The following is an 18,127-nucleotide window of genomic DNA, read 5'->3' on the forward strand; positions in this document are numbered from 1 at the left end:
ATCCTCGAGTAGAAAGTAATAATAAATACATTCTAACAACAGCTGATCAAGCTTAAACGTGCTGCTGTTGTTCAGCCGCTGGTTTCCTCTTTCTGGTGCAAAGTGGGCCAAAAGCAAACTAGAGACACGGACTCGCGACAGAAAAGCCGATCAGCTGATCGTTAAGCAGTTTCATGATTGAAGTAGCAGCAAGAAGAGGCAGTTGCTCCATATATCGTTTGTTAAGCTTAACGCAGGAATGCTTTACAAACATTCAGAGATGGACTTACACACTTGCTTTACTTCTCTCGGTGATAACTTTGTCGGAGATGAAATGCCGGGTTGCTAGCGAAGCTCCACATGCTATCCAGACCACCGACAGGTCCCGCATGCCACAGCCGCTCTATCACGTGATGCATACTGCTCCGACGTGCTAACGTTCTGAGGTGAGTTACGGCGTGTTGCAAGTTTTGTGAGGTGCTTTCGTGATATTTAATGGATCGGATTACATTTTTTATTTTTCTCCGATATCCGATCCAGTAATTTAGGTCAGTATCGGACCGATACCGATACGTAATATCGGATCGGTCCATCTCTAGTACACACACACACACACTCACTCACATTCCAAAATCCTTCTGCCTTGTAAATCCTTTAGTCGGTGTGAAATTATTTTCTGTTCAATTATATTAAATGCTGTGCCTCCAGATGAATTTAATTGCAATCTTCCTCTCTCTGTGTGTGTGTCTCTCTCTCTCACACACACACACACACACTCCCTGCCTCATTCATGTGATGGGCGGGTGCTGCTAGTGTGGCAATGTGGAGAGGTAATTATTTGCTTGGCCGGTCTGAGCCTGCTTTGAGTCTCAAGGACGGACTCGCCTGCAGCTACAGTACCAAGCAACACAACAGACCAAAGCTGGCAGTGTTAATGCCTGTGTATGATGCAGTGGTCGTGACTTGAATGAAAGTACACTGTTTGGTTGTCATGTGTATGCATGCTGAATCTATAGGTGGCGTATAGCTCATCTTCAGAGCTTTATGCTCCGCGTATTTTGAAAACAAGTCTTGATGGGTGTATGCCTATATGGAACAATAGCTTTTGTAGTGACATCCCTGGAGGTTCACACCTCAGGGAATCAGCACCAGAGTCCCGCCATTACACACACACACACACACACACAGAGAGAGACACGAGCGAAGTATAATAGCAGGGATGCAACAACCTCAATTTCCTCAAGCTGGAAATTGAGGTTGGGAAGGAGATTGTGGAGAAAAGCAGAGAGTGTGGGTGGGAAGGAAAACAAAGGGGGTAAGTAGAGATTTTTCGAAACGGAGCCAACCGTAGGGAAGAAAAGAAGAAGTGGAAAGAGGAAGAGGGAATAAGTAAAGACAGAGATTGGAAGAGGCCCTTTGGAGGATGAACATCAGTCATGAGAGATGAGCTGATCATCACAGCAAGGCCAGACAGATAATGTTTCACTTTCTGGCCCTATAAAATCTTTTACGACAGCTTTCCCTCGATGCTGCTACCTATTTTTATTTGACTCTGTGTTTGTATTTATGTGACTTTGAGAGTGCGTACTTGAATATTTATGAAGTACATGTGCACGAATCAGATGGTGTGCTACAATTTGCATTTACCAGCTGTATGTTAGTGCATGTGTCACGTCTGCAGTGGCGGACGAAGATTGAAGAGAACGTGGACCCAAATGCAGATGGAGGTGGATATTAACAAAAATAGAGCCTTTATTTTGGGCTCCACAAAACACTACAAACAAAAGGCGATGGGAGGCTGTGATAAACTAACAAAAGCCTAAACTGGGGAACGCTAAACATAAAGACATGAGGTGCATAGAAACACAATACAGAAACTGGGAACCTGAGACCTGAAGAAACTTGGGACTTAGGAAACATGAGGGAGGTAAACAGACAACCCAACAACAGACAGTGGAAGACTGAGCACTAAATACACAGAAGGGTAATGAGGGGATGAGGACCAGGAGGGAAGCACAGCTGGGACTAATCGCACACACACAAGACTGAGAGGAAGCAAAACTGAACACTCTAACACCAGCTGAGGCACTATCAAAATAAAACGGGAAACATGAGACACAGACTGAGACGCGACCACTAAATTACAGAATATTAATAATTAAAACATTAACACTGTTTTGAACACCAGACCCAGTACCATGACAGTATGCATGCATGCGTGAATGCACATAAACAGGAAGCTTATCAAGGGAGGAGTGTGTGTGAAGGGACTTTCACAGTGTCATTTTCTTGGGTGTGGGTGTGTGTGTTTGTGTATGTTGTTGTAGAGCCATAAAGTTGCGCTAGAGAGTTGTGAGTGATAGCCTTGGACTACCACAGCCAGGAGACCAATAACAGTAGGCCGCTCAAGGAGGCTTCTGCCAAGTGACCAATGATTAGATCCAACTGAAGGAGACCAGAGCCGAATGACCCGTCATTCCTCTGTTTCATTCCCCCTCTGAGCCCCATTCCCAGCCTCCCCCATTAACAGGAGTGCATTTCCACCGTAAGTAGCACAGAAATGCATTGGTTTGCTCTCTGACTCCTTAGTTGTTGGGGTTTTTTATAGTTGTGAGGAGGGCTCAGTGGGAGAGAGAAGGCCGGATTAGAAAGTTATCCAGATAACCCTTTAATACAGGGTCTCTTAAACTCAACAGCACATAAATGAAATGTGAAATCTATTCTCGGTTCCCAGAACACAAGCTGATGTAAATATATAACCACTCATGCCTGGGAGGAATCCACTCGCAAGAGGGAACACAGCCAAATTGATGCTGATGCAGAATTTATGTTCAGTTAGGAGTTACGAGAGTAAATCAATGTGCAAGATGGGTATGTAAATTATTAACTTAGCTGCCATTTTAACAACAAAAAACAGTAAGTCAAACACAGACTGTATGTGTACAGTCGAATGTAATCATTGAAACTCATTTAATTGAAAGTAATTCTAGGATGCTGTATCAAATATCAAATATATGTTGTAACTGTTCTTATTTTTGTTTGTTTGTTTCTAACATGTGTGGTCATTTCGAATTTAATGCCACCAAGACATTTCAAAGACATTTTATACCGACTCCTGTGTTGTTTCAGCTCATCTTTTCTTAAGATGATCTGTAGCTTATTGGGAAGTGAGGAGACCGGTGTCTTGGCAAAGCCTTTTTCATTTCCTAATGCTCCGTACATCACCAGGAGGGGACAGGTCTGAAAAGTAGGACAACTGCTAGACTGCACCATATGCACGTGTGTATCATTTAGTATTAAAGTTGACTTCAGATATGAAGGTTCCTTAAGACACGTGCATTAATGCAACCTAATTGTATCACAGATGCTGGCTTTTGAGCTGTGTGGTAAAACAAGCCAGATGTTGCCCCTATGCTCATCATTTCCTCAGAGTATTGCAAGTTTAGTTCATTCAGACCAAAGGACAGTTTTCCATTTCTTCTTAGTCCATTTTAAGTGATTTTAGTAGAAGAAAAGGCATTTCTGGATCTTGTTCATGGTTTTTTTTCTTCTTTGTATACTTTGATCTTGAATCTGTGGATGGTGGAATGAAAAATGTTTTTTGGAAGTGTTCATGAGCCAACAAGGTGAATTAAAAACAGAAGTGTAACTGTTTTTAATGCAGTGCTGCTTGAAGGCCCTTTTTAACAGAATAAGTGGGCTTTAATCTAAAAAAAAATACCCCTGAGCATTCACACAATTACAAGGAGGCGAAACCATAGACAGTATAAGAGACGGACAGAGCCACTGTGACATCACTCACTGGTTAGTGAAGCTGAGTGTTATCACCATCTCGTTGTTTTGAAACCGGAAGAGACAAAAAAGGGGCCAGTGCTGAAATCTCTGACTCTTAATAACGACCACTTTACAAAATGAACTTGATATTTTATTCAGTATGACCTGAAACAAGCGACTCACCTGATCAGGAAATGTTTGCTGTGGGAGTCGTGGGTTTTTGTCTCACAAACCTTTGTGCAATCACAGGACTTCCATGTTGGTTTCACTTTTCAAAAAACACATCCATTTTCAGTTTCTATGGTCTAAACACAGCATAACTTAAAAAAAAAAAAAAGATCACATTATTTACAACCCCACCAGTTAAATGACAGATTTGTATTGGAAATCTCAGGATTTGTGCTCATGCATACATAGATGTTATGTGATAAATTTCTCTCACTGTGGGGAAATTGCACAGACTCAGTGGTAATTGGAAAGTCACATGAAATCAAAGGAACTATTATTGTATTATACGTCTTTGCAGCCCTTCACTGCACCTGCCTTTATATGTGCTATGCCTTGTGGTCTCTCAGCCTGGAGAATGGTCTCCAGAAAGCAGAATACTGCCGATAGATTTAAATTAAGGTTGTTTAGCTCTTTTGCACATGTGAAATATGTGTTTTTATACTAAGTTGGACTCCCTTTTTTCTTCAAAACTGCTTTCATTCTTTGAGGTATACATTCAACAAGATGCTGCAAACATTCCTCAGAGATTTTGGTCTATATTAACATGATGGCATCACACATGCTGCACATTTGTTGTGAATTTTTCATTCTAACACATCGTAGAGGTGCTTTTTGGATGGTGGAGGCCATTTGAGCAGCGTGAATTAATTGCTATGTTCAAACAACCAGTTTCAGATGATTTAAGCTTTGTGACATGGGGCTATCAGACAATGGGCACATGAAGGGATGGTTCAACGGGTTCAACAAGTATCCTCAGATAGGCTGTGGTGTTTACACAATGCTCAGTTAGTATTGAAAAGTGTATCAAGATAATACCCCCCACACCATTACACATCCAGTAGCAGTCTAAGCCACAAAGCACCTGAACCTATCCAAATGTCAAGGCCCTTCAGACCAAGCCACATTTTTCCAATTTTCTATTGCCCAATGTTGTTGATCCCATCTGCATTTTAACCTAAGTTTCCTATTCTTAGCTGACAGGAGTGGCCTCCTGGTGTGGTCTTCTGCTGTTGTAATCCACCTGCTTCATGGTTCAACATGTTGTGCATTCACAAATGCTCTTCTGCATGCTTTGGCTGTAACCAGAGGTAATTTGAGTTATTTTTGCTTTCCTATCACCTCAAAGGAAGCTGATATTCTTTTCAGATCTCTGGCATTAACAAGGCATTTATTTTCTCCCAGAGAATTGCTGCTCACTGGATACTTTCTCTTTTCCATTGGGGAGACGGTTGTGTGGGATCATCACAGTAAATAAGCAGTTTCAGAAATGCTCAGAGAAGCACATCTGCCATGTTAAAAGTCACTTAAAACACCTTTCCTCCCAATTCTGATGCTCAGTTTGAACTTCAGCAGGTGTTCTTGACCCTGTCCACATGCCTAAATGCACTGAGTTGCTGTCATGTGATTGGCTGATTAGATATTTGCATTGTAATCCGTTAAACAGGTGTAACTAATAAAGTGGCTGGTGAGTGCATGTATAAATAAGTCCAGTGTCTCTAACAAGTTAAAGTGTTTCCTTCTAAAGGAGTATGATGTGTCACTGTGAAATCGTTCTCGCTTCCTTGACTTTTTGTTACTTCTTTGCTTTAATAATGATGCTGCTGCTGGTTTCATGCTTCCTCAAAGCCTTGGTTTATGTGTGTGTGTTCTATGTTCCTGTGTCTGTGTGCGTTTGTATTGACTTTGTAGTATTGATCGGATAAAGCAGCAGGGTGGTCCTGCACTTAGTCATCAGCACATCCTGAAGCTGAAGAAAAGCCCTGTTTCTCAGAACCTGGCAAACAAAAGCGGTGAAAGTTAAATCGGCCGTATTAAACTGCTCCTCTCAGTCATTTATTTATGGAAAAAATGAATCTCTCCGACTGGCTGTTGCTCTGCAGGGCCAATCTATGAGTAACACATCTCCCATCTGTGTAATTCACAAACTGACCTCAGCTGTTTGACTTATTGATTTTTGCTAGAGTGGGACTCCTAAAGCATCCCTCCCCTCCTGTTGGTGGGACTCCATCCAGAACATAAGGTGTTCCGGCTCTCTGGCTCTGGCAAATCCTGTGGTCGTCCCGGGGTTACTGCGGGAAGGGAAGAAGGTTCTGCCTGGCTGGGCCGCCGGGTGCCCCGAGTGTGTCTGCATGGGATGGCTCCCACAGGGCCCGCTCCCACAGATCATTATTGTCCATGAATAGCTGCTGCATTGCAGATGGAGAGAAAAGGGGGACGTGAAGGAAGGAGCGTAGTAATGGATGGATGATAGTAATGGCTTATAGAGAAGAAGAGTAAGCTCATGTGCATGGGCCAAAAACAAGAGACATGTCTGTCTAAGATTGTGCATGTGTGGTGAAATCTTATTCTCAAGGAAAACTCAGGCCTTCCCGCTGTGGTGATTTGAGGCAGTGCAGGCTATTTTCAGTATCTGCGTAAGAAACAAATCATCACATCAGTGTATTGCAGCCAGCTTCCAAAAAGTGTAAGATTGTTCAGAGGCAATAACATGGACGGCGACTCAGAGAAATAAGGGTGCAGAAAGGAGTGAGTGAACACCATTAGACAAGGTGAGTAAGAAGATGATGAAGAGGTTGTGTCCACCGCCTCATTACATTTTAGAGTCTCTGATTACCATGTAATGATTGCTGCAGCCTCACAAACCTTCGTGTTCACTGAAAGCTACAAAGACACCTGTTTGTCTCTTAGCAGCTCTGTAACGACTTATTACAAATTATCCTATGTAACCTGAACCGTGCCCTGTTGTTGCAACCAGAGTCTTAACACTAAAGCTCTTTTTTTTTTTCAAAGGTGAATACCAAAATTGTTACTATGTGAAATTCAGCCTCACACTAGTGGGATGTTTGTTGCATTTACTTGAAAATCACAAAATTAACTGTGGCGTCACCCGCTGAACTCCACATTTGGAAGGTTTTAGCTGTTTCCCTGTTGCTTTATTTTGGAGCCAGATGTGGATTAAAGGGTGGAGCAGTAGCTTGGTTGGCAAGCTGCACTCATAAGCTGCGTGGGTGCAATGCGCACACACATATCAGCTAATTAGCGTGGACTTTAAAAAAAAAAAACTACAAGAATTTCCCTCAGCAAAACTGAAGTACCACACAGTGAACCGTAATTTGTTAGATAGTCCTTTAAAAATACACACAAATGCAGTTATGGGGTTCCTTAAAGGTCACTGTTGTCTGTGAATTCTACTGACATACACCTGGGGGGACAAGAGAGGTGACAAAGAGAGACCAGGTAGGGTGGAGCAGGTGGAGATGAATATGATTTGTGATTTGTGTTGGGTAAGTTACTTTAAATTAATAACTTAGTTACATTACTAGTTACTTCTATCAAAAGTAACTCAGTTACTTCAAGTTACTCGTTACTTTCAGAGTAACTAGTTACTAGGGAAAGTAACTTTGGTTTTACTCAGAATTCTCTTGTTAATGTGTTGCTTCCGTAACTGGATACCCAGCAAGATTGCCAGTCTTCTAGCTTGCTTACTTGCCACAAGTGCACTGTGCCACCTACCAATAGAAAGGAAAAAATAATGTGCACATTTCCACGAGAGAAATCCCACGCCTGATTCTATCCTAGCCTGTTTTTTACATCCAACACAAAAAACTGCAGTCGTGGTGCTTTTGATTGTACTCAGAACTCGGAAATTCTGCCTTCTGAATAGGAAGATGTAGGTAACACCAGACTGAAGATGAGCTGCATACAGAGCTGGACTGGGACAAAAAAATTGTCCCGGGCATTTTGACTAAAGACCGGCCCACCATTATAGGAAAAACCATAAAGCCTTTGAATGAAAATAAACACACAGTGATGTACACTGTTCTGATGGTAAATATGTATCAATCTATCAATCGTTTGTTGTAAGACTCAGATAGTTATTTTCTTTAAAAGTGAGACATTTTAAATGAGAATAAGAAAGTATTTCCTTGTGCCCCCCTTTCCCTTTTAATGCCCTACATGGACCCCTGGCAACACTTTGCTAGACCCGCCCCTGCACAGTTACCAGCTGTCAGCTACTTAGAAAAGGATCCTGGTGTTATTTGTCTCTCAGAAACAGTTCATAACTTCTCTTCAACTCATTCATGTTAACTAAAAGGTAAACCTGTTTCTCCATCACAGCTCTGATGATTCAGGAAGGACATCTCCTGGTTTCATTTTCATGTTTCCCTCTCACCACATAACCAAACCGATATCATGACCAGCAGGTTTACAGCTGTGGCTCCAGCCAACATCAGCTGATACTAGAAATTAATATTAAATAAATTCTAACAACAGCTGATCAAGCTTAAAAGTGCTGCTGTTGTTTAGCGTGACACCCGCTGGTTTCCTCTTTCTGGCGCAAAGCGGACGATAAATAAACAAGAGAGAAAAGCCGATCAGCTGATCATTGATCAGTTTCATGATTGAAGTAGAAACAGGAGAGGGAGGGTGAGAGGATGAGAGAAGAAGAGGCAGCTGTGCAGCGTAAACACAGAATAACTCCAGCTTTGTGTCTTTTTCATTGTAGCTGAAGTCCGGGACAAACTGTTCCTTTTCACCTCAATACGAAACGCGTAATATTTTCTCTGAATACCAGACAATTCCGTTTTTTACGGGACGGTTGGCAACTCTAATAATTAAACTTATGAACAAAATAAAGTTCAACATCAGTAACATAGCACCACCCAGCTGTATAGAAACTCCGTCATGCTAGCTAGCACGCAGTACGAAAAAGTCAGCATAACGAAAATAAACTCCACCTAAACTTGGTTCATATCTGACCCAGGTGGACTGCAGGTTATAACTTCTTACCTGAAGTTCAGTTCACCTGACACTCTCGGACCAGCGGCCGCTTCGGGTCTCTCCTCTTGCCTCCCTTTTCCTTCATCCACCTGCTGGCCTCCACCACTTGCTATTGTTATTGAATCTGTGGAAGCTCCGCGATAGCCACCACACGAAGTAACGAATAACGAGCCTATCTAAATCCCAGTAACGAGTAACGCGTTCCTGATTTTGGCATAATAACTAGTTACCGTGCTCGTTACCACAATAATAACGTAGTTACTGTAACGCGTTACTTAATAACGCGTTAGTCCCAACACTGCATTTATGACAGAAGAAAAGTAGCAAGAGTGAAAGGGAAAGTTTATAAGATGGCAGTGAGGCCTACTGTGATATATGGTTTGGACACAAAGAAAGAAAAAGGTGGAGCAGGAGGTGCTAAGATTTTTATTGACGTTGACCAGGATGGTGCAGTATTAGAAATGAGTGTATCAGATGGACACTTTGGAGAAACGGCTGACATGGTCCTCCATGTGCAGAGGAGGGATACAGGATACACCGGACAAAGGATGTTGGAAATTGGAAGAAGTTGGAAAAAGAGGAATACCATGGATAAGATTTGTGGATGTAGAGAAGGCAGAGAGATGAGGATGCTAGGGATGGGGTGTTTCACTGTGGCAACGTCTAAAGGGAGCAGCCAAAATATGAAGAAGAAGAAAGCAGCTATGCATAGAATGAAGTCATACAGTTTGTTAATGAAGAAATTTAATACCCACATCAATATGTTACTGCAGCTCAAGCTCAAGGTAATTATTTGGTTAATAGTAGCTTAGTTCTTGGCCACATGAGGAGGAAGCTGAGTTGGAGCGTATGGGCCTGTGCAGGTAAGACTATGGGTACCCCTCACATCTCTTTGGAGCTAAAAAGAGGTTATTCTTTAGGTTGTATAGGTAGTTGGAAAGTACGATTCTGCTACAATTAATATTAATTTGTTGAGGCTATTCTGCACTAACAGTCGATCGTTTTTTGTACTTTGGGGGAAAACATGGCAAAAAGTTCTTAAACAGCACTTTTCTACTCTATCTAAACACTCAAAGTGCTTTACACAACATGCCTATATCTAAGTTCATTAAGTGCTTTTATCTAACATTCACACTCCAATCAAGGCATCAGAGAACACCTCAGGGTTCAGTATCGTGCCCAAGGTTACTTTGGCACAAGGGCTACGGCAGCCAGGTACTGAAACACCAACCTTCCGACTAGTGGCTGACTAGTCTACCTTCTGCACTACAGCCACCCCCAATCTCTCCTGCTTTACTTCCAGCTTAAGTTATTTTTGCACTTTTATTACTGTAATTATGGATTTTACCCTGTAGCCTGTAAAGGTGGCCCACTGCACAGGTTTATTAATTATACAGGGTGTGACTGTGGAGTTTGGTTTTTAACCTGTGATTTGGGGACTTGTGCATGTGTGAGTGCAAGCCAAACTGCAACAGTTTGACAGTATTGCCTCTCCTCTTGTGTTTTTTTTAATAAAAGTGCAACGTGAGTTAGGTCAAATACCCCCATTAATACTTTTTAAAGCTAAAAAAGTTTTAAGTTGTAAGAATTTTTTGAAGTAGTATCAAAGAGCAACAACAAAATGTTCACTCTGCCAACTCTGTATTTTGCAGCAGGTTGTAAACATGCATTTTAAGGCTGTACCGTTAGACATTTTAACATGGCTGCCCGTGGGGACTGACTTTAGGAGGCAGCCTCAGGCACCAAGTGAAACAGCACTTTTTCTTTTTTTCAGCTTTGAAGGTTGCATCCTTTTAGTAAACAAGCAATTTCACATTTTTCACGGACTTCTTACATTTTCCAGAGTGGTCTGGGATTAATCGATAGAACCAAAAATTACTTTATCGATCCTGAAAACAGTTAGCAGCAGCCCTAGTTGGTCGTTATTTTCATTTTGATCGACTAATCGACCTCAGCGCGCACAACAAACTGCCTGTCTGCTGGCTTCCATCTCCTATTAATTAATATCGACTGATTGTCTGGTCTGTTGAGTAATGACGGGGAAAAAGACGGTGATGGTGATGGTCCACTCTCTTTCATCTCTGTGTCATTTGGCAGAGCTGTGACATGAACGTGTCCTTGTGGCAGATGTTTGTGGTTACTTGAAATGCTCTGGCTCTTAAGAGTAGATCTCCTCCTCCTCTCTCCCTCTCTCTCTTTGTGTGTCTGTATACTCCGCTATATTCAGCTCACTCCTCCAGTCGCGGTTACCGGGCGTGCGGTTGCCAGGAGAGACGCGCGTGCAGTGCAGTGTACAGTTTTAACGGCAGAGCGGCACGGGATCTTCCCCGCCATTTCCTCGTGTCGAGCCCTGGAATGTCGAGTAGCGGCTCGGGCTCTTCCTCGCGGAAGGAGTTCGATGTGAAGCAGATCCTGAGAATCCGATGGAGGTGGTTCGGTCACCCCGCGGTCCCTCCGCCTCACTCCCCGCCGCTAGGAGACTACTTCCCCGGCAGGAGAGCGGGCGGCAGCTCCGGAGACGGACCCTCAGTTAGCGGCTCTAGCAACTCGAATTCAAACAGCGTAAACCCCAGTGCGGGGAGTCACGGCGGTCTGGTGGCCAGTGGCAGCGCTGGGTCTAACCTGTGTAACGGCAGCGGCAGCAGCAGAAAGTTTGCTGATCCGGCTGGGAGTCGGGGCGGTCCGGGAGGAGCGGCAGCTGGAGCGACGGGGAGCTCCTGTCCCCGCTCGTTCAGCCAGCCAGAGTGCCGAAGCTCCTCCGCAGCGCTGTCCTGGGTCTCCCCGCCGCCTCAACGTCGCTCTCGCCCCGTGACGAGCATGGAGCCCCCCGGGGAGGCCCCTGCACCCCAGCTGGTGTCCGAGCCCCCCGGGGTTGAGGAGGAGGAGGCGGCGGCGGCGACAGCAGCGGTGGCGGCAGCAGCATGCAACGAGGAGAACAACAACCACCCGGAAACAGACTCCAGCTCTTGCAGGTAGTAGTAGGGGGATGCTGTTGGCAGTTTCTGACTTTTCAGGTGAAAGTTGTGAGCAGAATTTCTGCACTTAGTTGTGTGAAAGACGCACACTTCCCTGAAAAGTTTAAACAAGAACTCCTCGGTGTTAGCTTCAACTTATCAGAAGAGCATTTGGCAAGCTGTAATTCTTCTAGTTGGGCTGTTTGCAGTCTAGTGCGTTGTTAAGATGGGATCTACTTTCATTTACGTTGGAATCATGTGTTATAGTAGGCCAAACATTAACGACAAATGAAATGGCTTAAACAAGTACAATAGCTCAAAAGGAAGAAATACAATTAAATAGAAGATGTGATTTTATTCACAACCATGGCTCAAGAGTTGGGAGTTCGCCTTGTAATCGGAAGGTTGCCGGTTCGAGACCCGGCTTGGACAGTTTCGGTCGTTGTGTCCTTGGGCAAGACACTTCACCCGTTGCCTACTGGTGGTGGTCAGAGGGCCCGCTGGCGCCAGTGTCCGGCAGCCTCGCCTCTGTCAGTGCGCCGCAGGGTGGCTGTGGCTACACTGTAGCTTGCCATCACCGGTGTGTGAATGGGTGGATGACAGGTTGTGTAAAGCGCTTTGGAGTCCTTAGGGACTAGAAAAAGTGCTATACAAATACAGGCCATTTATCATTTATTTTCTTTATTGTTGTTCCTTTTGATCTCTGGCGCACACAGGGTCTATGGAAGCTGAATTCCCCCCTGATGAGTTAATAGAATAAGAAGGCTGTTCAGACAGCATGCTCTCACCACTCTCAACATGCAGACAGATGGAAAGATGGATAGAGAAGGTGAGGGCTGAGTACATTTGGGTGTGGTGCACTGACTTCTCCCTCCAACCAACTAATAACACTTCACCAGTCAGGCTCTGTTATTAGACGATGCATGCAAACACAAACAGAAATTCACTCTTGTGCTTATGGGATTTTCAGAGTCATTTACAATATGACTCTAGGGCTGAGCTCTGCATGTTGCTGCATACTGCACTTGACATTTGTATTGTTTTGTTTTCAGCATCAGAGTCGAAGGCTTTTATTCTTAATCCTTAGGGTTCTGCATGCTTGTGTTCACATGCGGAAAGAAGTGTGTTGCATCTGTGTGACCATCCAGCTGTAGTGGTGTGAAAAAGCCATTTAATTAATAGTTGCCTTGGAGATAGGAAAACAGGGTAATTAGGATGTCCTAACCACACTTATATTATTGTGATGCAGTTGTAAAATACGGGCAATGTTTAGGCAGCTTCTTTAGGTGTGTTTACTATACAGGCAAAATGCGTCTGGTAGCCTTCTATCGTACTCCGTGTTCCCCATACACCTCAGAAAATATAAAAGGTTCATTGGAAACAATGCACGCACATGTGTGCACACACAGCTTTCATCAGAGCCAAAGTTGATATACCTATTTTTTTAAAAACCGATTCATCTTTGATGTCTCTTCATGAACTTGTTTTCACCGCAAACGTGTATGTTTCTGCTTGTGAAGGAGAAAACTGAGGTCTTAAAAATACCCATTGTTATGCAAGGCTTAATGTCGTATCTTCAGTGACGATGGTAGTCCGGCGGCGCTTACACGGCAAATTACTTCTGCCTAATAGTAACACAAGCACGCACACACACGCACATGCCTCGTTAACACAGGCAGAGAAAATTTTCACTGCACGAGTCTGAATGGAAACGTATACGGACGAAGCCATGTCCTTGCACACATTATTGTTGCCATACCAACCCAGACATTAGTGTATGCTGCATACATGTGTAGCTTTTCAGCATGTTTGTTTTGTGGTGTGTGAGGGTTTGTTTGTGTGTTTCTCTGTGCGATTCATCCTCAGAGAGCTCCTGTGTACAGTGTGATACTCCAAAACACGGGTGGCAGAATCCCAAATGGGATCATGGGAAGGGACGCGCACAGAATCCCAGAGCGACTGAAGGCACTGCTCGGCTCCACTCATCTCCTCCTCTCCTTTTCACTTTCACACCCCACCCAGCTTTCCCTCGTTTAATCCTGGTGTACCTCCCTTACTTACCCTTTTTCTCCTCCTGTCCCACATTCATCTCTGCCCACCCCTGGCCACTCATTGCCCTCCCCCTCCACCCCTTCTTTTTTTCCCTTGCTAATGTGTTGGGAAGTGAGCGTATTAAAGAGGCTGGGAGAGAGACACCCAATGACAGTTGGGCGAGTGCCCTTGCCTGGTGCGGGGGTTTAAAAAATCTGGCTTCATGGTGTTGATTTGCCCTAGACACACACTCTCTCTTCCTCCTTTCTCTCTCTGTCCATATTGAGTGGTTGCCAGGCTCAGTTAAGGGGACTGGAAGGCAGCGTTCCCCTACTTCAAAGCCGTCTCCTCTGGCAGTATTTAGCCACACCATTCGTCTACAGACACACATCCACACACACACACATGCACATGCTAGAGAGCAGGAAAGCCAGCCAAAAAGCCTCCTTGGAGGGTTGGAACGGGATAGGAAAGAGGGAGAAAATTGAGGCAAAGATTAATGTTGGGATGAGGTGGAATGAAGAGAGTGAGTAATGAGATTAGTTGGAGATATGAAAGTTGGAACAGGACAGAGAGAGAATGCACATAGGCAGAGATGAGCCTGGCTGTATCACATGTAGGGATGGGTACCGGTATCCGGTGCCATTCTGACATAAACGGTAGTAACCAGACCGAAAAGCAGCACACATTTCGGTGCTTTATTTCGGTGCTTTTTTTCCCCTGAGATGTCATACACTTTGGATTCCAGCCAATCATTTTACCTTTGCAAGGATAGTAGGCGGGCCCAGGTACGTACGTTCTTTTAGAGCAGAGCTACAGATTAAAAATGCCCAAAGCGAAGTGGTCAAAGTCTGGCTGTACTTCTCAGTAAAAGATGCAAACTCAGCAGCCAGCAACAAGTGCTTTAAGGTGATACTGTGCAAAGGAGGTAACTCCTCGAATCTGATGAAACACCTGGCGACGCATAGCGTTTTGTTAAAAGCCGAGAAATGTGCCGTAATTGATAGCTTGCTGCGAGACCTCACATCGTGCACCTCTACTGCGGGTGTGGTGCCTGTTATCGGACCCGGAGTTAGCAACATCCCCCAAAAACCCGAAGATTAGAGTCCTGGCCCCTAGCCCTGCCAGTGTAGCAGAAATGATGAGGATGATGATGGCAGCAGCAGCCGTTCTTCTCCACGTGAGTAGCTTAATGTTGTTCGTGTGTAATTTATGTTGAGTAGGCTAACCACGTTATTACATTAATGCATGTAAGGTGAACTAGCAAACACAGTCGTAGTTACATGCGGCTGTCTTCTTATTTGATGGCACATACTCCCTTCACCCTGACCAAAAAGGCTAAAATGACCAAAGAAAAAGTGGAAAACAGCTAAACATGAGAGGTTTTTGGACAAAGTTTGTTTTTTTTCCATTGATTAAGCACTGCTTCCAGCCAAGAGTGATGCCATATATGCCCCATAGCTGCAGAAAAGTCTAACATTGTTATCTTTTTACAAAAAAACAGCTGAACATGAGAGGTTTTTGGACCAATTTTGTGTTTTCCATTCTTTAAGCACCAGTTCGAGCACTGTTTAAGCACCGGCACCGTTTCAAAAGTACCGGTTTGGTACTGGTATCGGATAAAACCTAAACGATACCCATTCCTAATCACGTGATTATACTAAATATGTGCATAAACGCACCAGGTGCACATTATTTTCTTTTTTTTAAACAGAGTGAGAGTTTGTTCATTAAAGTCACAAATGAGTTCTTATCTCGTAAGACCTAAGCTTGCATTAACTTGGTTTGAAACGGTGACCTTGTTATGCCTGCTCTAACATCAAGCAGGTGCGGACCTCCGCTTAAGAGGTCGCTTTTCTGTCCACATAAATGTAAATCTGCCGGTTATTGATAAATAAAGAGTCTTTAGCTAGAAAAATGGTTCATTATGTTAGGGCTATCAAAAACCCAAACAGAGTTGAGCCATTAAATCTTGTGTTACATCTCCAGTCTCTCTAGATCCTTGTCGGGCTTGAGCATCTGAGAGTTTTGTATTTTTAAGACATTTTTATAGACACAAGCGCTAACTATTAAGCTGGCTTATATATGTTGTTAGCTCACCGTTATTACAAAGTGTTAGACATAGAAACAGCCTGGCTCCATATGGAGTGGTTCACACATTCGCCTAACAAGCAAAAGATCCTGATTTCGAGAGGAGAATCAGATCCCATGGGGATTGCATCAGGAAGAGTATCCGGTGTGAAAATGGAAGCAGCTGGAGAATGGAGAAAAGTTGCTAAAACAAAAGAACTTTTTTTTAAGGAAGAAAATGACAACTAGATGAATGTTAGAACTTAACAACACTGACCCTCAGTTGTTCAGCTCACATCTGTCCACTTATGTTCCCTAATTAAGGTAGGATAAATCATTCACTGCTCTCACTCTCCTGGATGCGCCGTTAACCCCTCGGCAGCGTTGTATCTAAAGGTGGAAAGCCAGCTTTGCTTTCTGTGTCACTCGGGAGACAAAAAGTGGTAATGTTGATTTTATTTTCCACAACAGATTTCATTTTCACACACAAATGTTCTAATTTATTTTTATATTCAATTATAATCACATTAAGAATATTTGCAACAGCCTCATTATATGCAGTAGCAGGTTATTAGGTTTGATGCTGAGCAGGCGATAGACAGTATATTGAAGGTGGCTGTAGCCACTCTGGGGTCACACTCCAGTTTGTAGACTATTGTTTTGAATCCTTAAGTTTTTTGTTTCTTTGTTTTTTAGCTAGGACTAGCTAGGGGTGGGTGATATATCCTCAAATTTTCATCACATTATTTCAAGGAAATTTGCAATAATTATATTTATGACAAGATGCCAGCAGCAACAGCATTAGATTTGCTGCTGGCAACTCTAAAAGGCAAAAGCTGCTGGCTTAATACTTAACCTTGGAAGTTTTCAGGAGTCTGCACAGTATTGTCACATAATACAGTTTAAACTGAAATGTAGTTTCTTTCTGGGATGTTGTATCTTGGGTCGAGCTATTTAACCAGCTACTTAAAGCGCTTCTGTTGCACCATTTCCATCCACTGGGTTGCACATCAGCTGTTGCTAGCACATCCTCCTCCAGCCGAGCCTTTGTAGTCTGGTTGTACTCGATGATGCCTCAAACTATGAAGCAAATTTGTCATTTACACCTTTAGCAAGAAGCAAGCAAGCAAAGTGTGCTGCTTTTGTTGGAGGTTGTTGAAGTAGCTTTCTTCTCTTTTTAGTTACTAAACCGTCATCGGGGAGCTAACCTGCTCTCACTCTCAAGCATGCCTGGTATTGTGTCGTTGCCAGGCTTGCTAGGGAACGTGAGGGTGTGGTGTTGCTATATCACTGATATTCTGATATGATGTAAAAATCTGTGGTGGTATAATCACGGACAGGATGACTTGACACAGCCCTAGTGTGAGCTTTTCAGCAAGGTGCATCACTCTGATATTAGTTTTCCTAAGCAAAGGAGTTTTTCTTTTTCCACCCCGAAAGAGCCAAAGAAAAGTCATAAACTTTGTAATAAATCTCTTTTTTTAACCATGAGTATTGGTTTTGTTTTCATTTACTCAGTCTACATTTCTGTTTATTAAAAGGCTAAAAATAAGAGGGAAGTTCATAAAGTAACAGTAAAACGGTCTCTTCTCCTGTATTGTGCATGCATCAATTATGTATACATGCTTAGTCACTGCCTAAAATGCCCTTTCTGAGTTGGGTGGGGGAACAAAAATACACTTTTAATTAAGATGCAGATTTTGTCTGTAGAAAAGCATCTCAACGGAAAATGTGTATACCCATAAACAGAAAGAAAAGGATGCATCCATCTTTTTAATATACAGTCTATGTTGTATACAGGACCTTTGGAGGTTGCCGTGCTCAAAACAGTTGCCTGCTATGTCTGAGGAAAACAGATAAGACTATTGGGACTCAACACAAAACAGTAAAAGCTGTAGGATGGAAAATCTAAAACAGTGAACACAAATAACCATGTAAAAATTCATGGTCAGGTGGTAATTCCCCAGTACTAAAAAAAAAAAAAAATTTAACTACACATTCTTTTGAGCTAATGAATCCTATATTTAATGTCAGTGCTGTAAAACATTTTCATCTCACAAAGAAATTCAGAGGAAATGTCTGTCTGTATTTATTTATGTGCAAACATGTATAAAAAAATATGGATCGGGAAATATGTATAGCAACTTCAAGTGCCAAGTGATAGTTTTTTTTTAACATGCTACACCAATACGTGACAATGATTTCTGAGTAAATAATCCAATCTCTAAATTGTTTTGTACAAAAGTCACATTTTGTAACACCTTTTCCACAATTTATGTCTGTGTATCTCTTTCTACCTTTCTCTTTAT

General features: G+C 43.0%; 1 protein-coding gene across 2 annotated transcripts in view; it reads left to right on the forward strand.

Annotated features, from left to right (window-relative positions):
- Positions 1–18,127, forward strand: part of klhl5 (kelch-like family member 5) — a 66,788-nt gene that overhangs the window by 19,857 nt on the left and 28,804 nt on the right. The window contains exon 1 of one of the 2 annotated variants that reach the window (XM_026170937.2): positions 10,394–11,735. The exons of the other annotated variant lie outside the window; for it this stretch is intronic. Within the exon in view, the coding sequence (XP_026026722.1) occupies positions 11,119–11,735 (617 nt within the window). The 5' untranslated portion in view covers positions 10,394–11,118. Of the gene's footprint in view, positions 1–10,393; positions 11,736–18,127 lie in introns of those variants that run through there. 2 annotated transcript variants of the gene reach the window in all.

This window comes from Astatotilapia calliptera, chromosome 6 (assembly GCF_964374335.1).
Source record: "Astatotilapia calliptera chromosome 6, fAstCal68.1, whole genome shotgun sequence".
NCBI lineage: Eukaryota > Metazoa > Chordata > Actinopteri > Cichliformes > Cichlidae > Astatotilapia > Astatotilapia calliptera.